The following is a 22,539-nucleotide window of genomic DNA, read 5'->3' as shown; positions in this document are numbered from 1 at the left end:
TCAATTTTGACATATTTTTGGATCTTCCCTGTCAAAGGCACTTGGCTCACCTACACAAGTGAGGTATCATTTTTACCGGGAGACTGAGGGGAACGTTTGGTGGTAGGAAATCAGTCCCAGTGCAGTGATCCCACACAGACATGTGGGAAAATTATATATATTTTTTTTTTAAGCTAAATTTCCCTACATGGCTGCTGAGCCCAGGACCAAAAATGTAGGTCCCCCCCACCCCCCCCCCCCCCTTACACACACAAAACAAGGTAGTTTTTTTATTTGATTAATGTGTCCAGATAGTGTTTTGGTGCACTTCTTTTCGCGGGCACTAGGCCCACGGACACAAGTGAGGTACCATTATTATCGGGAGACTTGGGGGAACGCTGGGTGGAGGGAAATTTGTGGCTCCTCTCACATTCCAGAACGTTCTGTCACCGATATGTGAGGGAAAAGTGGTTTTTTGGCCAAATTTTGAGGTTTGTAAAGGATTCTGGGTAACAGAACCTGGTGAGAGCCCCCCATGGTCACCCCATCCTGGATTCCCCTAAGTGTCTAGTTTTAAAAAATGCACAGGTTTGGTAGGTTTCCATAGGTGCCGGCTGAGCTAGAGGCCAAAATCTACAGCTAGGCACTTTGCAATAAACACGTCAGATTTCAATGTAAAAATTTGATGTGTCTATGTTGCGTTTCCTGTCGCGAGCATTAGGCCTACCCACGCAAGTGAGGTACCATTTTTATCAGGAGACTTGGGGGAACACAGAATAGCAAAACAAGTGTTATTGCCCCTTGACTTTATCTACATTTTTGCCTTCCAAATTAAAGTGTGTAAAAAAGACGTCTATTTGAGAAATGCCCTGTAATTCACATGCTAGTATGGGCACCCCGGAATTCAGAGATGTGCAAATAACCACTGCTTCTCAACACCTTATCTTTTGTCGATTTGGGAACTACAAAGGTTTTCTTGATACCTATTTTTCACTCTTTATATTTCAGCAAATGAATTGCTGTACACCTGGTATAGAATGAAAATCCATTGCAAGTTGCAGCACACTTATTGGCTCTGGTTACCTAGGGTTCTTGATGAACCTACAAGCCCTCTATATCCCCGCAACCAGAAGAGTCCAGCAAACGTAACTGTATATTACTTTCAAAAATCTGACTTCGCAGGAGAAAGTTAGAGTAAATCGTGGAGAAAAATGGCAGTTCTTTTCACCTCAATTTCAAATTTTTGTTTTATTTGAGCTGTTATTTTCTGTAGGAAAGCCTCTTAGGATCTACAGAAATTACCCCTTGCTGAATTCAGAATTCTGTCTACTTTTCAGAAATGTTTAGCTTCCTGGGATCCAGCATTGGTTTCACACCCATTTCTGTCACTAACTGGAAGAAGGCTGAAAGCACAGGAAATAGTAAAAATGGGCTATGTCCCAGTAAAATGCCAAAATTGTCTTGAAAAATTGGGTTTTCTGATTCAAATCTGCCTCTTCCTGAAAGCTTGGAAGATAGCGATTTTAGCACCGCAAACCCTTTGTTGATGCCATTTTCAGGGAAAAAAGCACAAGCCTTCTTCTGCAGCCCTTTTTTCCAATTTGTTTGAAGAAAAAAATAAAAAAACATTTTCGCTGTATTTTGGCAAATTTCTTGGTCTCCTTCAGGGGAACCCACAAACTCGAGTACCTCTAGAATCCCTAGGATGTTGGTGAAAAAATGATGCAAATTTGGCGCGGGTAGCTTATGTGGACAATAGGTTATGAGGGCCTAAGTGCGAACTGCCCCAAATAGCCAAAAAAAAAGCCTGGCACCTGAGGGGGAAAAAGCCTTGCAGCGAAGGGGTTAACATACATGATGATAGCAGATTCATGCTTGCTGAGCTTACCCAAGGGCTGATACGGTTCACTTCCATTTGCCACGTACCTGCCTTTGTCACTCTTGCAGTTTAGTTTTCCACATGTGACTTTCAGAATCTCCACACACGACCAGATGACTTTCCCATTGTGCCATTCTAATTATGTCTCCTCTTAGCCACAATAACACAATCTGGTGCTTACCAACTAACAGCTCCTGCAAATTAATATTTGTTTTCAGTTTAGTAGACATGAAACACATTTAAAAAAGTCAGATTCCAATTGTTATCCCACAAAACATAGGGCGTTTCTGCTTTAGCAGAAGCCATTTATCATAGGCACTACAAAACCACGTGTTGAATAAGTTCCAGGCACTTGCTATGTTTCAGGCTCAGATCAGAATTGAAAGTGCATTATTAAAATATTTTAGCACTATATGTGTAAGGTAGACCGAAGTACTTTTATTAGTTGATTTAGCTTAACTATGAGAAATATTTCATAAGAAGTAGGGACAGATTATTGTTATCTGCCAATATGTCTGGTGGGTGGTGTTGTACACCACTGGTGTCCCATTGGAGACTTGACTCTCCAATGATGGCATAGTGAATCAGTCCATGCTTTACTTTTCAAATAAGAAGAAGACTTAACTAGCAAAAAAGAGAAATAAACACAGTAAAACAAAATATGCCAAATACTTCTGGGATGACATATTATTGTAAATGTATGTATAACTTTCATGCTCTACACTTGACTTATTATTGGGCCATGTGACCCATGTTCTTCCACACAGAAGTGTTCAGGCTTTCGGGGTTGTGTTATCCATTGAGGAGAGGAGTCTGACACTGAGAAGCAGTACACCAAGTTATACATATGTCATGCCAGTAACCTAACATCTGCAGCTCCAGGTACAAAGTTGGGCAATAGGGGTTGACACCACCACCCAAAACCGGAACAGAGGCTACACCTAGACACCCACAATCCCAAGAATTAGCAGTGAGTCAGGGAAATTTTGGTGACAAGCAGCCACAATAGCTACAGATGCCAATACCTCTGGACCATTGAGCACTGGAAACTTGATGCCACGCATCCCAAAATAAGGAAATCTGGCTATGGTAGCCAGTAGAACACAAATTCAAGGCCTAGAGTAAAGAGGAAAATGTTTGCATCTCCCATGTGCTGGCATATGATCTTCCCGTTTAACTTTGAAGGTCAGGGACTATATGTTGTACTAGGAAAGTCAGGGATGGTGCAGTCACACCAGTGTAACAGCTGTGCAAAGTTTTGCTGCAACTCCTTAAACTCTGATCACTTTTGAGTGATTCTTATGAGCTGTTCTGTAAATATGTTCACCCCAACACAGTGGGATAAGCCCTGGACTGGTCTTCCTTATTCATCCAGAGCCTGTCCCACGCCTTAGTAGCCAATTTAGACCTTTTTACCAATTTATCACAGGCACAGGTTTCTCCAGTGTCTAAGGCTTCTCCGAGCTTTAATGGAAGTGCCGGTACGGCTGTTTCCTTCGTAAAGCCTACCTCTGGTTTGCAGAGTCTCCTTTCGAAGTCCAGCTGAATACAAAGTGTTAGACCAAGAGCCCAAGAATGTAATTCTACTTTGAGGCCACTCCTGGGATGCAAGACCAACCAGAGTGTATGTTTTCCGTAAATTCAAACTCTTCCTGCATTAACAAGTAATGACATTTACAGTTGTTGACCTTTCCTTTCCTTGTCTTAGCAGGCAGGCTCGGGGAGGTTAGCCTGGGTTATTCAAGTCATGTGACCATCTCCACATTTCCAAGTTTAGTAGCTGGCAGATAGTACAATGGATGAAAGTGGAAAGGGTGGGTTACAGTATAGGGAAGGGAAGCACACAAGACATTTGGGGCAGGGACAAAGGAACATAAGATATGCAGGTTGTCATGTTGTTTGAGGATGGAGGATAACCTGCAGGGTAGCCACCATTGTATGAACACTCACGTGCTATGTCTGCACTGGAGGCATCTGTCAACCTGCACCCAAATATATTCCACAAACCACTGCACACCACCCAGACTTTAGGGAACCAAGGAGCCAATTTATGGGGGACTGGTTGGATTTCATAAGGGTGAGACTACTATGCCCAATGCCTTCCAAGGTTGCAGGGGAAAAAAACATTCTCCCAAGTCCATAACGTTTTGCCACAAACTGCCAGTCATCTTGTAACTTGATATGTTGATGAATAGCCACCCTTGGCTGTGAAAAGGGGAACACTTTGAGATCAGCACATAATTGGCAGAATCAAGTTGGTTTTCTCTATCACTTAAAATAATAGTGCAAAATCTTTTAGGCCTTTGGTCATTGCTTGTCTAAATGCCTTATCTCAATGGATTGTCAGCTGTTATAAAACAGTTGATGCCAGGTTGGTGGGGTCATGGCTAAATTCACTCTACCAAAACCACTCTGTTTTCCAGAGTACCACTGAGGGATATTTGCAGAGCAGTACCATGATGAATGACACACCTTCGTCAGACACTACAGCCTTGAATTTCAGTCCAATGTAGAGTCAGCAGCGGCACTAGCAGTCTTGTTTTTCTCTTGAGTTGACCCTCTTTCTCTTGTCCCACTAAAACAGCTTTGTTGTTGTTATTACTACCATAGACCTCTATAAAAGTATCAGTGCTGAAGAAGAAAGTTACTTAGCTGTATCTTCAGTTTTCACCCCTTCTCCTCTCATTACCTGAGATTCTATTTGTGATATTGTTGAAGCCTCTGGAGGTGTGTTAGCTCAGAGTCTACTTCACTGATCAGAGTTTGGGCAGCGGATAGACTACAAGTAATAAGTGTCTATTTTCAGTGTTATTCAAGTACAAATTTGCACTCATTAATAAACATTAACTACCAAGTATTCCAAACCTGATGATGAGGATTAATTCTGGCATGTAAATCTTGGAAAGATACGAACGCATGAGAAATGTAGTTATGGGTAATTCATTTTTTTCAGTCTCAAGCCTTTTAGATTTCCAGAGCTGCAAAATCAGTTAGAGGTTGCCAGGGCCTTTTGATAATTGCACTTACTCTAACTCTTGTAATGTCTGAGTCTTGTGGATGACCTTAAATATGACGTTATATTTTATAAAAGCCTTTAACTCAACATAGTCTCTCCTTTCACCACAACATGATCCTAAAACTCTTCTACTGTAGCAGATCTTGAACGTTTTTTTCTCTTTTAAACATATTTGAATTACTTCATTATTTTTTGTTTTAGACCGAGGGACCAGACCAGTGTGCCATGCCTGAAGATCTGGTGAGTGAAATTTTGGAGAGATAAGGGCATAGACATTTTGGGCTTCATTTAGAGAGAAAAGGAAACTGAAAATCCTCTAATTTGTGAAGGGAACTATGAATACTGAGTAGAATCCACCAGCTACATTTTCTCGGCAATCTATGGTGGATGAAATTCAACCAGATGATCCTACTCGTTTTTTGTGCTTTCTAGGGTACTGGTGGATTTTGAATTTCACGAACCCCAAACACAAATTATGGTTCAACTCTCACGCTGCTCATAAATTTCAGTCCTTACGAACTCAGGAAATTAGATTTACATTTCATGACTTTGAATTGATGTTCTTTCTTGCACCTTGTCATCTCTCTGTCTGCTTCACAAAATGTTTCTATGTTAGATTGTGAGTTTACATTCCATTGGCCCTTTCCAGTACCCTTTGCAGGTGTACATTTGATGTGTCATAATTTGCCCGATATATACTTGTGTGTCATATTTCAAGGTTATTTCTCCTTCAGGTTGTATTTTTCATCTGCCAAAACATTCAACTGCTATTCAGTAATATGATGCATAAAATCCTTTTAAAAGCAGTTTGAGGGATGTAGCTGCCTGTAACCACTCTCTATGTAGGCTGCTGTCCAGGGTCTACTTCAGTGTTTCTTGATGCAATCCAATGTAGCACTGAGTCCTACAGAGTAGGGACTTTGGTGATGGAAGATGGTATGCAGCCTTAGAGCTGTTCTTTCTTTTTGATGGTCACTCCTAATACCAACACAGAGGAGTTATTTGCCCCTTCCTTAGCATTAATGGAATAAGCCCTTGAGAGTTAGAAGCCAGAAGTAGTAACGTTTGGTAGCTTGGGAGGTCAGTGTTAGGCTTGTATGAGGAAGAATGCTGTTAGTAGTGACATTCGCTGAAGCAGTGGAGCAATGACGGAACATACTCTACCACTTGAAGTATAGTTTGGTGGATGGGTTTGCAGGAAGGTCAGTGAATCAACGATCACTGGCTTAACCCAGTTTCTTTGGGATCAGGTGTACACTGCAGCGTTGACTGAAGCCCTTAATGAAGTGTGTCCCCTTCTATCACCCCAGTATTCAGCACAGTCTTGCAAACAAATCATTGAGAGATTTAGGCTGTTACTGTTATTGAGGGTCTTCGATGGAATGGCAGACAGGTGGAGAAACAATGAAGAAGAGTTTTTCAAGATGTGCACTCCAACCACTAAAAGAGAGCCGGAGATGCATGAGGAATTTGAGCAGTTCTGCTTGACTGTTCCGATTGGAGCAGGGTCAAGGCTGATTTGTATATGGCTCAGCCCAAAACTGAGGTGGCATGGTGGAGGAAAAATGATAGATTGGAATGCGACCCTGAGTGTTTGCCAGTGGCTGAATTAATTCAAGCATTTTGTCCATCACGTTGTTGCTGGGGAATCTTATGAGCATTCAGAGTTGACCAAAGGCGATATAATGTAAAGTGATTGATATTCTGTGTTTGATAATGATTTAAACTTGAAAGAGGTAAAATCAGTAGTTTTGAAGATGGTGTGGAAAAGATGTAGTGGTTGCCTAGTTAAATGCAGGATTAGAGAGAGTCATGGCGGAGTGGAATACCAGTATTCAAAAGGCAGTTGTGGAAAAATATAATTTCCATACAGTTTATGGCATCCTCAAAAGACTGTGTGGTTAGATTCTGAATAGGAAGTGGAATGTTCATTTGAGGGAACTAGGGGTGCTCTCTTTAATCCCAGACAACTCTTAAATAGAGATGATGATAAAGTAATCACATGTCACTGTGGAATCTTCAGTTGGCCTGAACCAACAGTTGGTATAGAGGGCATACATACTGTCTACTGAGGCGAGAAGAGCCAAATCAGGTGGCCCTGTAGTGGGGGTTCTCCAAGATTGAAAACCTGAAAGCAGTGTTGAAATCGAAAGGTGGATTACAATTCATGATAATGCCACCCTTGTTATTTTTTCCCATGTACAACCCACAACATGGTTTAGGTACCCCTCCCCAAACTCAGTTTCTATTTTTCTATAGGTCAAGTAGGACCTAAATAATATCTCCCCCTTGGTTTGTTTCTCTGGCGTTTGTGTCTTGCTCCTTTGTTACCATTTCTGTTTAACATGCCTCTGGAAGTATATATTTTTTTAATTTGCATTCGGATGTCTGTACACCATCAGAAACAATGTCAGGGTTGTCTAATTGAAGCAGTAGCTGTTTGGCTTCAGTGTACCCTGTCTAAATCCAGTGATAGAATACACTCAACTTGGTGGATGTTGCAGGGTGCACTGTCTGATACTGTGGATCTCATGCTTTGAGGCATGTAATGAATTTGGTGAGAACTGGATATGAAATCATTTGACTATCAATTAAATGGTTTCATTTTATGAGCTATACAACTGTTTTTCATTAAATGTGGAATAACGATTGGTTTAAAAGGATTGCATAAGGTAGTCTCCCTGGAGGGGACCATCAGGACTGCACCCTGCGTCACACAGAAGTTTAGATGCATGCTATCATTGTATTCGGGAACCTTTTGGACTGGAAGGTGGTGGGTTAGCATGAACTGTAAAATTACAAATACCAAAACAACATTAAGCATGTGTATGTGTGGGTGCGCACACATTTACAGTGTTTTCTATTACTCTTGAGTCTACAGTTATTCCTCCAGTCAGCTATGCGGTGCACCACTTGGATATATATCTATAGTAATGTCCTTTGAGGAGATTGCACAAACAACAGAGAATAGGGCTAAAGCACTAGCATATTTCAACAATCAAGATCAGCAACTGTATGCCCTCATTTGAAGAGGCCAGACTCCCATCTATCTCATCTAATACTGTACAGAAAAATCTCAAGCATCTGGAGTATTTACTTAGATGTGAAATAAATCAATGTTTACATGCTACCACGCTCATACAGTATCATAAAGCACAATATATCCCAAAGGCACTAACAATTGACTGAAACCAGCAAAATGCAAACAAAAAAGCAGTTAGTGGTCAAATGTAATGCCATTTGGAGTAAATGTTCCTTACATATGATTCTTATTGTTAGAGAACTATCTAAATCAATTAAATCGTTATCAAGGCAAGGCAATTGAAATATGGCAAATGGGAAGATGTTTCAAAAACATCACAAATATTGGCCACCATACTTAGGAAATAAAGAATGGAAAGTTAAGAAGTTTAAAAGAGACAGAAAATAACCAACTATTAAAAAAAAATGCTGCTTCATGTGAAAATTCTAGCGTAACATATAGTGATCATGAGTAAATCACTTGGTAATAGTAGAAATGTCATTGCACCAATTGCACACGCTAAAAGCTTCCATATTTGGGGACAAAGATCCTTCTTTCTTAGCAGACGTCTAGCTGGAAATGATAAACTAGACCAAGTAAGCAGAAAAAGACAATTGAGGAATCAAACAAAACACTTAAACACTGGTTATGCATCTCTTTTTTAGAGTTGAAGAATGTATAAGAGATTTCATTATGTAATGAGTACAGTGGTGACTAATACTGTATCTGGCTAGTTTCAGAGGTTTTTAGTGTTTATAGTGTTACCTAATCATTATGTTAATTAATTGAGGTAAGATTTTCAGTAGGTTTTTTGACGTTTTATTATGGTATTGAATATATCTCTGTTTAGTTTGTCGCCTCGTTGTATTTCTCTATATAACTCTATATATGTATTTAATTTTCTTGAATCATGATTTTTTTTTCGAGAACTGAACTTGGTCCAGGGAAACATTGGAGTAGAGCTTATTCTGATTTATACATCTACCAGCAGATTTCTCACCTGTAGAACAAACCCCAGGCACTGTATCCGCAAAACTTCAAAGCAGCAGTGTCGCCGGTAGAGGACAGTGGACTCAGTCGGCGCCGGAAGAGATGTCAGGCGACATCAGCAAGGTCATGAAGCACCCACCTCAGTACATTAACATCCCCTCTCTTATGTCCCGCCTTCTAAGTGGATCCGGAGCTTCACTCTCTGAGAAATTCTTCTCAGAATATTCTTTTTGCAGTCCCAGTGTCTGCACGGGTTCAAAATCTGTAGAGAGTGTGAGGGACAGATGTCCATTACAGACCCCCACACAGGCTTTTTTATGATGGTTAGAGTCCAACCACAATTCATGACTTGGAGCATGCATCCCAAGGCCATCAAGGAGCAGGAGGCTAAACTCTTAATGGCCAAGACGAAGAACAAACATCAATACGGAAGCTCTTTGTCATCGTTCCTGCTCTCCATCTTCCCATTCAGCCAAGAAGAAGTGGAAACATAGGAAGAAGATGAATCTTTCTCAGATTAGTCTCCTTGTTGCTCTCTGTCTCTCACAACATTTTTATCCTTAGAACCAGAGCTTGTCAATCTGACGCCAGTGGATCCTCTATGCAGCACTGCTCCTCCTATGGACCCGGCTTTGGAAAGACCCTTCTCCATTACTGGAGCCCTTGGTGCCAGCACCTCTGCTAGCCGAGACTCTGGTGCCGGAGTTAGCTGTCCCCGAGTTCCCCAGTCCTGGAAAGGAATTAGGGGTGTTCCGTAACACAATGTATTTCATTTTCACGAAGGCCTCTGTGACATCCGACGCACCTTCTGGTTTAGCAGCCCTGTCCCACCTGCCACTGTTTCTGCCTTTTCAACTGACACCCTTTTGCGCTGCACCATCGTAACCGATGCCTTTGCGTTACATCAGTCCGGGCGCTCTGCCTCTTGACTCTGCAGCCGATGACATGGATGATGCAGCTCCTTCCTCCGCGGCCGCCTCCACCTCTGGTTCTAGATACAACACCACTGCTATTGCAGCTTGAAGTTAAGCCTCAGATCCATACTCACTGGACTGTCCAGTGAGTGTTAGAAGAGGAGGCTTATAAAGCACACATCAGTGAGATTTTTGAGACAGACTCTGATCTTGTGGAGTACATTGTTAGTGGTGACCGGGATGCTCTAGAATTTCATGGCCTATCTCCGTTCATAGTTGCTTCAACACCTCCCCTGAGATAGCTATGGGCTTTCTCACTGGACCACCAATGCAGAGAGATGTGTCACTATACAAGGTCATGTTAAAGGCTGAGGAGGTTTCGGATTTGCATCTCCCAACATCTAAGACTAAGACAAATGCCCTCACTGAGTTCCTCTTGCCCTTAGAGACCTTCTTGGAACACCTTCTCCCTTTTAAATAATCTCTGCTGGAACCCCTTATGGTTGCATGGGAGAAGCCCTCCTTTGCTCGGACACTCAGTAGGCACGTAGGCCGCCATTATCCATCCACTCTTGGTGATCCGGGCTTCCTTTCCACGCACCCTTCTCTGGAGAGTCTCGTCTTTTAAGCTTCCTGTTCAGGAGCTCCGTTGCGGTGCTTTCCCTATAGTTCCCTCCAAAGGGGAATCCACATGCTTAAAAGCTTTGAGCAAGAAAGGCTTTTCTGTGGGGAGTATAGTCTTAAAATGCCAACTGCCTTTTTGTCCGCTACAACCATGCCTTTTGGGATATTGCCCAAATGATTCTACTACATGTACTTGCCGACATGAAGGACCATTTTCAAGAGCTCATCTCAGATGATCAGAATGTTTCTCAGCCCATTATCAAGTCTGGGATGGACACCACAGACGCCGTCGCCCGAGCCCTTGATACCTTCATTACAGTGCGGTGTCATGATAAGCTCCAACTTTTCCTCCGATATCCAAGCCAAACTAATGGACCTCCCATTTGATTGAATATGTCTGTTTGGAGACAAGGCCAGCTCTGTGTGAAAGCAGTACAGAGCTTACAAAGCCACAGCCAGATCTTTGGGCCTTCAGCTCCTGCCTCTGACCTACCGATCTTTTTGCCACTTTCATGGCTTCGGAGAAGGCTGTTACTTTTCGTCTTGGCAGTATCCACCACTGTTTCAGCAGCAGCCTAATCTCCTCATCTGATAATACATAGGCTGAAATAGAGGAAAGGGGCTCGGATCTACCTTGCAACCTTCCTCATCTTCGTCCCCCCGGCACCAGGAAGAAGGGCTGGTTTTCTTCCCCAATCCCACACAGGGTCTGAGGGAGGGTGGGTGTCCCACTTTCTTCAAGCCTGGAAGGACTTTACTTCAGACTAGTAAATAAGATTATAGAAAGGGGCTACACACTTCCATTCCTTCAGATTACACCCCCTCATCCCGCTTCCTCCTCCCTGCCTCCAGAACATTTGGCCATTTTACACTATGGGTAGTCCTGCTCCTCAAAAGAGAGGCAGAGTTAGTGCCAGAGAGGGAAAGTGGCCAGGATTTTTATGCGCTTTGCTTCCTGGTGCCCAAGAAGGATAGTGGACTGGCCTGATATTGGATCTCAAGAGTCTGGACTTTTTCCTCAAAAAGAAGTTCAAGATGCTGACCCTAGCTCAAGTTCTACTGTTGTTGGAGCTTGGAGACTGGATGGTGTGCCTAGACCTGCAGGATGGGTACTTCCACAACCCTATCCTGCAGTCTCATCTGAAGTGCTTGCAGTTTGTGGTGGGTTCTACATGCTACCAACTTGCAGTACTACCCTTTAGTTTGACATTGGCACCTCGACTTTCCACGAAGGTGATGGCAGTTGTTGTCGCCCATCTCAGTGGTTGGGTATCCCCATTTTCCTGTACCTAGATGACTGCTCAAAGCCAGCTCGCCGTAGTTGTTGTTGCCCCATCTGCAGACAACAGCAACTTTTCTGTGTGGCCTGGGCCCTCCCAATAACTCCGATTCAGAGAGTCTTCTCTACTCCTATCCACTGCCACAAAGAATCAAATACATCCATGACATGTTCCCATTTACCACCACAGCATGAGAGCCCAAGTCCTGAGAGTTCTATCAATCTTAGGTCTGCTGGTTTCCTACATTCTCCTAGTTATGCAGACATGTTGTCACATGAGGGCCCTGCAGTGCTGGCTCCAGAGGCAATGGTTCCAGAACAGGGAAGACCTGTTGGACTCCATCATAATCTCCCACAGTGCTGCAGCGAAAGTGGCTTAGTGGAGGAACAAGACAAACCTGACTTGCAGGATGGCCTTCCCTTCGCCCCAGACTGTGACTACGGTAGTTACGGATGCCTCCAGTCTACGATGCATAGCTCATGTGGAGGGTCTCGCGATCAGGAGCCTCTGGTCTCCAGAAGAGCAGGTATTTCACATTAATCTTCTGGAGCTGTGGGCAATCCAGCTAGCATGTAAAGCCTTCCTCTCTTCCATCATAGGTTGACAACATGACTGCAAAGTCCTGTATCGTGCTACAATGCGGCCCCTCACCTGCTCCAGCACCTCGTGCGCTTATTGGATCCCCACTCCTAGCAAGAACCTGCGTGAGCAGGCCTCTGCTTGTTGCTCGGTTGTCGTGCCTTGTTTTGTCCTTTGTCCTTGTTTTGCTTTGTCCTCTGTCCTTGTTTCCCTTTTGGCACTTGTTTCCCTGTTTCAAGCTTTGTGCTTGTTTTTTGCCCTGTCTGTCCTAGTTTGTTGCCTCTTTTGGTGCTTGTTTCCTGCCTTGTCTGTTGCCCTGTTTTTGCTTGCGCCTGCTTGTTGACTGTTGCCCCCGGCCAGTGACCTTTTCCCTCTGTTTTTGCACTGTTTTCTCACTCGCCCTCCTCTCCCTGCCCTCCCCAGGACCTACTTAATGGCAGTCACTGTGTGACTGCGCACCAGGTGCCCCAAAGGCAAGCCAGTCCACGCCTGGACTGCACCCAGCGCTAGGACCCCTGTATCTATGGCCTGAGGCATATACACCGCAGACGAACTCCGGAACTTCAGACCTGAGACCCATAACAACAACTGCAGAATCATTTCGCCACAATCCACAAAAGGTCCCTTCACTTGCTTCAACTGTCACTTTACCTGCAACATAAGAACCTCCACAACCACCACACAGCAGACTCCCAGCCACAAACCACAACTGCACTGCGCTCTACTCAACGCCTGATAACTCTGCAAGCACGCCATAGAAATCTGGCACACCATCACCACCCTCGCCCCGACTTAATGTCCATCACAGAAACCTAGCTCACCCCCGCATCTGCACCAGACATCACCACCGCAACACCCCCAAATACAAGGTGATACACTAAACCGCCACAGCACACATGGCAGAGGCATTGCCATTATAGGCAAGGACTCTCTCCACTGCACCGCCTCAGTGGACGACACCACAGTGATCATGGAACACCTCAGTTTCCAGATCAAGCCTGATGCCTACACCGTCATAAGAGGTACCCTCGCCTACAGACCACAGGGAGCCCGCCTCAACGTCTGCAACGCCATTCCGGAATTCATTGCTCCCCTGGCAATCAACTCTAACCACTTCATCTTCCTAGGGACCTGACACCATCGAAGTAACATGGACCAACCACAGCATTTTTCCCTTTACCATTGACCAACTGCATGACTCCTCAACAGGACCCCCCACTCTCCCCTGCAACAACTGGGGCAAATTCACAGAGAACCCCTGGATCACCAACCCTCAAGAAAACAAGGCCCACCTCCGCAGACACCATTGAACTCTGTATACAGGATCTCTCCAACCAGCTCTTATCTGCTGCTGTCACCCTAGCCCCCCTGAAAAGCACCACCAGCGACAAAAACACACTGAGCAAGCTACATGGTTCACCCCATAACTCCAGACTCTCAAACAACAGTGCAGAAAACTAGAGAAACACTGGCGCACCAGCAAGACCCCCACCAACCTTGACTCCTTCAGGTCCACCCTCAATGCATACCTCTGCCATCTTAGGGAAACCATGAAAGAAGCACTCACCACCTGCATCGAGGCTAGCATCAGCCACGCCAGATAACTCTTCAGCATTATCAGAGAATTCTCCTGCTACTCAGTCACAACAAACACCTTCCATCCCTCCCAAGCTCTATGCGACAAGCTATCAACTACTTCCACCACAAAACCTCTGACATCTACAGCAACTTCGAGACCCAGCCCAAAGACCTCGACCCCCCCTGCATCTGAACCACACCGCCTGCCCCCGAATCCCTAAATGGAAGCTGCTCTCCACCGCAGATAACATCACCATTATGTTCTCCATTCACTCTGGATCCCATGCCCACACCACTTCTACAACCTAGGAAAAGAACTAATCGGAGCACCCCTCACAGAAACTCTCCACATGTCCATCACCACAGCCACTGTCCCTGACTCCTGGAAACATGCCGAGGTCAAGCCACTGCTGAAGAAACACTCTGCCGACCCCAATGAGCTAAAAAAATACTGCCGGATCTCGCTCCTCCTGTTCCCCGCCAAAGTGTTGGGAAAATCTATCACCCGTGAGCTCACGGACTGCCTTGAACACCACAACTTGCTCGACCCATCCCAATCTGGCTTCGAGCCCAATCACAGCACCGAGACCATCCTGATCCCAGCAACTTATTACATCATACGTATCTTAGACCTTGGGGGAACAGCGGACCTCATCCTCCTCGACCTGTCTGCAGCTTTTGACACCGTATCCCACCACACCATTGGCATCCAAGGCAAAGCACTCAACTGAGTCTCCTTCTCCAGCTGTACACAGAGGATCCTCCTCACACCCTTTGTCTCTGCCCCAAAGACATCATCTGTGGCATACCTCAGGGCTCCTCCCTCAGCCCCACCTTCTTCAACGCCTACATGACCCTGCTAGCCAACATCGCTTGCACCCACGGACTCAATATCATCTCCTGCGCCGATGACAACCAGCTCGACCTCTCCCTCGCAGACAACATTACCACCACACAAACCAACTTCCAAAACACCATGATAGACATCGCTGCATGGCTGGGAGCCAACTGCCTCAAGCTGAAGTCGGACAAAACAGAGATTCTCATCTTTGGAAACAAGCCACCCCCCTTGGACGACACGTGGTGACCCATCGCGCTCGACCCCCCTCCCTCGCCAACGCATGTATCCTCGGGATCAACCTGGATACCCTGCTGACCATGAAGCAACAGATCAGCGCAGTCTCTGTGGCCTGCTTCAACACCCTTCGCATGCTCTGCAGCATTTTCAGCTGGATACCCATCTCCTCCAGAAAAACAGTCACCCAGGCCCTCATTGCCAGCCACATTGACTACAGCAACATACTCTACGCCGGAACGACTAAACAGCTCCAGGTCATCCAGAATCCCTTAGCATGACTTGTGGATGGCCTCCCCAAAAGGACTAGAATCAACCCCCACCTCTGGGCCATCCACTGGCTCCCCATGCAGCAAAGATGCCTCTTCAAACTCCTCACTCACACATACAAGGCCCTCCATGATGACGGACCCGTCTGCCTCAACAACCACCTAACATTTCACCGACGAACCAGAGAACTCCGCTCAGCCACCCTCGCCCAGGCTCACGTCCCCCACATCCTCGGCAAATGCTTTGGAGGGTGCTCCTTCTTCCACCTCACCGTCCAGTCTTGGAACAACCTTCCTCTCCACCTTCACACTTCCCCCTCCCTGGAGGACTTCAGAAAACAACTGAAGACCTGGCTCTTCGACCACCGCCAGCCGAGTGAGACCTGCAGCACCAAACCAGTGCCTGGAGACTCCCTGAGGTGACAAGCTTGCACTTTACAAGAACCACCTGATTGATTGATTGATGTGATACATGAACATGCCTTTTCTGGAAGCGTTAAGACTGTGGTCTTGAGCACACTGCCAAGAGATCTGGCTCACTGCCAATCTCTTAGCCGGGTCTCTATATGTCAGAGCCGGCGACCTGACTCAGTGTTATCTTGCAGACAACGTTTTGCATCTTCTGCCAGAGGTAGACCAGGATATCTTTGCTCATAGGGCCCTCCTCTGGTGGACATATGCCCCTCCTTGGAAAATGTTCAGTGTCCGCAGTTCGGCACCCTATAGTATCTATTGAGGGGAGCCTTGGGGGATGCATTTCTGTTGAGGTGGACCTTTCAGCTCCCTTATGTTCCCCCATATGCTTCATTCCTTGATTTTTCAGGAAGATTTGCCAAGTCCTGGCCTCTTCACAGTTGTACTCTTTGTATGTTGACCCTCAAAACTGTGTTTTTTTACTGTTCTGCTAGAAGAGTCAGTGAGTTCCAATCTCTTAGCCTTAGAATTTCACAGCTGGAGCAGACCCATTCTCCGAACTTTTTCTCATCGTTTTTTTTCCAAGCAGTGAGGCCATTGCCCACTGCTTCAGGGGGCAGGGAGGTGCTGTTATCACCTTGCCTCAACTTCGACCCTCAAATTGTTTAGTAGAATGTGATTCAACATTGTATATAGTTCTTAACTCAAGCCAAGCTCTTTTGCCATATACATTATAACTGTGTTAATTTAGTATTTTTACTCCAGTTCTGGCATATTTAGTGCTTGATAACGTATTAAGAAAATCTGTGAAATGTCCCAAAGCAAGTATTTATGTCAATCAAAATTTTTGTAATCCATGTCTTGGCATGTAGGCATTTGAGGTACTACGGTGGATTGCAAAGCAGTCTGTATTTTAGCTCACTGACTTCCTTGCATTGCCACCATTATTTTGAGCTGTGATTTATGCACTAGTCAGTTGCAGCACAAAATACTCATTTGCACAGAGTAATGAAAACAGTTTATTTAATATTATTGAGACAGGTTTCCATTTGTGGCTCCCTGCAAATGGTTGTAAATGGTGTGATGGAGGTGGAGACCTTTGAGGAACAGTAGGTGTCCATCCGTGTATTCACATTCACTGAATGCAACATTTTATTTTTAAAGCAGTTTGGTAGCTTTTTCAGGAGTCTCGTGGTAGATGACGAGTAGCTGGGCTGACTATTAAATAAGTCTGTTTACACATTTTTTCTGGTGTCGCAAGGCAGCCTGGATTTCTGCGCTTATATTGTCCTAATCAGAGCCTGTTAACATAGGTGTCCTTAGACTTACCCCTACCATTGAGGCCAAAACTGAGCTCTAAGTAAAGTACAGCCCTTTTGCACCTGACCATAAGAGTCACGAGGTTGAGCAGTCTAAGACTATCTCAGTTAGGTCGTGTGGAATTACTGCTGCTATCACTGTCAATCCTCTACAGCCCGATCATTTGACCTTAGTCCTGCTCATCAGAGAAGGATTTGTTCTTAAATTTGCCATGGTGGCGGTCTCACAGCCGACGGGCTGGCGGTGATGACTGCCAAATTATGAGTGTGGCAGTTTGGCCTGTGCCAAACGCCACATCCCTGCTGATACCGCCAAGGTGGTTGGACAGGCGGGCCGGAGATCAGCATCTCCGACCCGGCGGTCCACCCAATACTGCAGGCAGTATCACGAGTGTATTCCTGTCACCGGTAGACGACTCTTCTCCCCCCCATCTACCGAAGAGCCCCCTCTTCCCTTACAACATTCACACCCGTACCTCCCCGAACCACCCCCAACCCCCTGCTTCCAGTAGTGACCCTCTCACCTCCTCTCGCATACACGTACTCACTCCCCAACCCCGATCCCTGCACTTACCCCCACCCCCGCATACACACATGCACACACAGACATGCACACCCTGACACTCACCAACACTCACAACACCCTTACATTCGCGTGCACATGCAACACCCCCCAAATAGATACACACATAACACCCTCACTCACACACTCACTATATTCACCCCCATTTACACGCATACACACTCCACCCCCCTCCTTTCCTCAGCATACATACACACACAACCACCACCCTTGTCTACATGCATGCGCACATGCAGCCCAAACCAGCACTCACATTCACTCACACATGCATCGCCATTACCACATTTACACACAGACATGCACGCACAAACACTCCGTCCCCCATTCATGACACGCATAGACACACTCACACACATCCATCCCCCTCCCCCCCACCCCAATTGTGGAGGACACTTACCTCGTCCGATGAGGTGCTCCTCCCTGAGGGGACGGGACCCGGCGCTTTCACCGCCAGCAGCTCCCTGTCATCAGGACACCGTCAGGCCGCATTACAGGTCATAATAAGGCTAGGGGAGTCCTTTTGGTAGGGCGGGGCTGGCGGTGGAACCGCCTCTGCGTCTCCGACTGCCTGCACGACTACTCGAGGATTTCCACCCAAATTGTGACAGAAATCCTTCAGTACTCGTAAAATGGTGGTTTCAAGACTGCCAGCATTGGTGGTATTCTGGCACCCGTGGCTACGGCGGTCTTAGGAAAAGAACGCCAAAGTCATAATGAGGGCCTTTATGTTTGATGTGGATTAACTGATACAAGTCTTGAAGATTTGCCTGGTTTCTTCTTGCCCTCATTACAGCTGGTCAGCCAGTCATTAATAGATACACAGACTTTGTACAGAAAAAAACTCTGCACCTTGAGGCAACGTTCAGGATGAATTAGTGGATATTGGAAAATTTCTTTAACCAAAAACACCAAGGTAGATACAAATGTATTAAAGATTTTCAGTGCTTTAAACAGTTCAACAAATTCTGCAGCATTTCTTCCATTATTGTTGACAGAGAGGAAAGTTATTGACTGTGTACTATAAGTTTGTGAAGGCCTGAATAAACATGAATTCTATGAGTGATGAATGTATTCTGTATTTATGAACTGGGATAAAATTCAAGGATTCCTGTCCCAACGAAAGCTAGGGGGCCCTTTTGTGTCCACAGAATGACAGAAACATGCTGACGGATATGATGATGGGGGAATAATGCTCCTATGCATCCTTACTCTATTTTAATTATCTCCGAGATATTAAAGTAATATCCTTTGGAAGTGGCCAGAGGAATTTATTTAGTTTATAGTTTTGTATCCCACTCTATCATTTCAAGAAGTATTCCTTAAAAAGAGGGAACTCTTTCGCCACTATAATCATTTCTGGTGAATGAGACAGCCCTATGAACAAGCATGACACATAGGCTGGTGTCTGAGTGCTCACCTATTTTTTTTTTTAAATATTCTGTATCCTCTTTGGACAAATACACAAGACATGGTAGATTTCCCAAATTGTTGGATACATTCATTGGATATACCTTCCATTTTGTTGTGGTTGCCTTTTTGTTTGTTTACCAAATAAGCGCTTTCAGTTCAAAATAGAGTGGGCTCCGGTGAGCCAGTTCGCAGCTCATTGAAGCTAAGAAGCAGAGGGGACAGCCATTGGCTGAGATGGAAATTAGTAGAGCTGAACTGTGCAGGAGGATGTAAGGTGAGGCTGGGCATTCAAAGAGCTGTAACTCCTGTTGCATATTATTGAAATTCAGTGTTCACGTTTTCAGGTCATCTAGTTTATAAGGCAGATAGAACCACCACAGTTTGTTCTGTCTCTGTCTACTCTAGTATGTCTTTTTATAGTTAGGTTGCATTTATGCCTGGATTGATGTACAATTAAATTTTATGGGTCTGAAATTTAATTCTGTTCTCACAAACCTAAAAGTCCTTAGGTTTTCTCTTCATTTATGCCACTAATACAAATGTTATTGTTAATTCTGTATATAATACTTTGAATTGAGCTGAATTGAACAATGTATGAATTGCACATTTATTGCTGCTTGGTCTAGAGGGCCATTTAGGCCTAAACGTTTCTAATAGTACCATTTTTATGTGTATCTCTGCTTTTTTGCTTTCCTCCCATAATTGATCATTCTGTCAGGGACTTTCTCGGCTACTGATTGCACTATCTTCCTGAATAAATTAGAATTGAGTGAGGATAATTAAGCGAATGAGAGAACTTTTCTAGTCCTCATAGCAGTCTGAATCCAAGAGCTATTGCAGGTTGGTGGCTGTGTAGTTGTTTTTAGTCTTATTTCTAAACCAACCGTGCAAGTTCCCATTACCAACCCTTATATTGAACAGCTATTAGTTGACTGGGCATGAAATGCTCTAAAAATAAAGTATATTGGATAAAGGAGCATAAGAGCACATTGGTTTGCGGGAATAATGAAGCTGTGCTCTTAACACATCAAGGAATCCGTTTTTGAAACTAATAATTAATAACTTTATAATTCATATCGAAATCATAAGTAGAATGGAAGTTGTGTGTTTATTTCTTATTTTTTTATTCCTATTTTTCTGTTTCCCCTTTGCCTGCTAATCTTTACGAACAGAGAGTTTCAGAAGTGTCAAACAGTTTTTGGTACAGTATGCTCATTCTACCTCCATTACTAAAGGACAGTCCGGCTGCACCCTTGCTGTCTGCATATTACCCAGATTGTGTTGGCATGAGTCCTTCCTGCACTAGTACCCGCCGGATACCCAGTGGAAAATCTGAGCACTCCAAAGGTGTACCTCCTCATGTACCTGGTGAGTTATACTTTCAGTGGCAATGCTTAGTCACAGTCCCTTAGAATTGTTGCATATGGTTATCCATATTAGATGCAGGCGAACTTTTGAACAGTAGTGAACCTAAAATTGTTGGTAGGATTACAATTTCCTCAAAACCAGTCAAGAGTTTTGGAGTAGAAATCTTGTGTTCTCTAGAAATGTTCTGTTGATAGCATGTGTGGCTGTAGATACACATGTTCTGCATATTCTTCCCATCTAGTATTAGTCTCAAAGGATTAGAATACATGTTTGTTTTTAAGAAGTCTTTCGAGTCACAAGGTCTTGGGGACTCCTCCTTTGGTCATAGATGTGCATGGACACTTACGCCATTGCTAAATTGGTTTTCCTAGCCATGGAGTTCGGACGTGATTCAGCGTGATCCCAGTCTCAACGAGTTTGTCGGTTTCTGTTGCGGTCTGGGAACCCATTGGCTTCTATCCCGTGCAAGAAGACTCTTCAACACATTTCTTTAAACTGTTCCAATTCCATTCCTCAAGTACATCGTCGTCTTGCATTGGGCCCCTCGGCTGTCTGAGCCCTTTAGGACACCACATCCTTCGGACTACTCCTCAGAATGAGCGCCCAAGGTAATGGAACAGACGCCCTTCAAGAGAGGGCTGCAGTTCCACTGTAAATGCCCCTAAGTCGATCTCCACAGCTTCTGCAATTTTTAACTTTTGGTGAAGCATGGCAAGAGCCTCTATGACTGTTGTTTGGTGCTCTGCAATAAAAAGCCTCTGCCCCAGTGCCAAGACCATCATTGGGCCCACAGCATGATGGCTAAATCCTCTTAAAGAAGCTAGATATCTTTGGTGAGGCCGATCCTCTTGCCTCTGGAGAAAGTTTGTGTGAGTTTCCCAGTGTCCCAGCACACCTGCTGAATTCTCATTTCATTGACTCAGATGACTCTGTGCCAGGAGAGGAGGAACTCATGGGGGGAAAAAGGGTAGTCAAAGGAGGACGCTCCATTCACCTCAGTTGGCTCTGGTCCACACTTGAAGATCATGCCACACATGAACACTGTTGATGACAAAGCCTTCAAACCTCAGAAACGTCCACATGTCTAAGCCGAGTACTGCCCCTCTGGGGTCAGAAGTCAAGGTAGTTGCCGAAGCCAATGCACCACTGCCCTCCAGCACTAGTTGACAGCAAAGCAAGGCCTTGGTGCCAAGATAAGACCCTTCTAAGTACCTCAAACCTGGGCTCCCTCGAGTCCGAGGACATCTGCCAGCTCTGAATCTTCAAAACCAGCTTCTTCATGAAGGGTGAAAGCTCCAGTAGTGAAGCGACCAACTTAGGATCCAAGACCTGCTCTAGACTTAGCAGTATAACCCATCCTCCAGAGGCTGCAGCAAGATCTCAAGGAAGAGCAATATGCACCTTCACACAGGCAAGATCTCTGCTTTGGAGAAGACCTTGGCAAAGAAATGCAGACATTCCATCAAGTAGGTCCTGCCATCAAATACCCCTTGCCCCTCCTACCTGCGAAGAGGCATAAAGACAAAGCCACCTCCTCCTGGACCACCACCACCTCCAGTTTAACCTCCACCTGCCTCACCTCCTATGCCTCCACCACAGGGGTGTTCGAAGTCATACTTCAATACTGGCAGTCCTCCTAGCTCTTATTCCCCAACTGAGGACTTTCTCCTAGTCAACCCAGTTGCCTTTGGGGATCCATATAGAACAATATAGACCTCAGACAGACCATGACCTAGATGTCCCTGTCAAGGCCTCCCTGCCAGATAACTCAAAGGCATACCACAACGTCATCAGCCACCTAACATACGGCAGCCACCTAATGTAGTGTAGAGATGTACGCCACCCCCGAAGAGGATGACTTCCTTGATGAAATCCTCTCAAAGACAGATCGCTCTGTCCAGTACCTCCTGATGCGTAAGTGGATTATTAAATCTGCCCCTAAGATCTTCAAGGAGTCGGTGAAAGCTTGTGGGGTAACACCATGCATTGTAAAAAAATATATATAAGCTGGCACCCTCAGACCCCGACTGCATCTGAGCTCATGTCCCACTGGACTCCTTAGGGATTACTACTTCTAGGAAGAGGGCAGCATCCCACACCACTGGGGAGACTCTGCTTCATGGCAAGGAGAGCAAGAGGATTGATGCTTCGAGTAAGAGAGTGGCAGTGGGGACGACCACACACTGGAGCATTGCCAATCCTTTAGGCCTCCTTTCTCACTGCGATAGAGCCCACTGCGA

General features: G+C 45.1%; 1 protein-coding gene across 6 annotated transcripts in view; it reads left to right on the top strand.

The window, feature by feature from the left end:
* Positions 1 to 22,539, top strand: part of KDM1B (lysine demethylase 1B) — a 639,352-nt gene that overhangs the window by 195,675 nt on the left and 421,138 nt on the right. For all 6 annotated transcript variants that reach the window (XM_069218247.1, XM_069218264.1, XM_069218273.1 and 3 more), the window contains 2 exons: positions 5,076 to 5,114; positions 20,104 to 20,299. In XM_069218247.1, the coding sequence (XP_069074348.1) occupies positions 5,076 to 5,114; positions 20,104 to 20,299 (235 nt within the window). The remainder of the gene's footprint in view (positions 1 to 5,075; positions 5,115 to 20,103; positions 20,300 to 22,539) is intronic.

This window comes from Pleurodeles waltl, chromosome 2_1 (assembly GCF_031143425.1).
Source record: "Pleurodeles waltl isolate 20211129_DDA chromosome 2_1, aPleWal1.hap1.20221129, whole genome shotgun sequence".
NCBI lineage: Eukaryota > Metazoa > Chordata > Amphibia > Caudata > Salamandridae > Pleurodeles > Pleurodeles waltl.
Note: the sequence above shows the minus strand (reverse complement) of the source record. Positions and strands in the feature narration are given on the sequence as shown.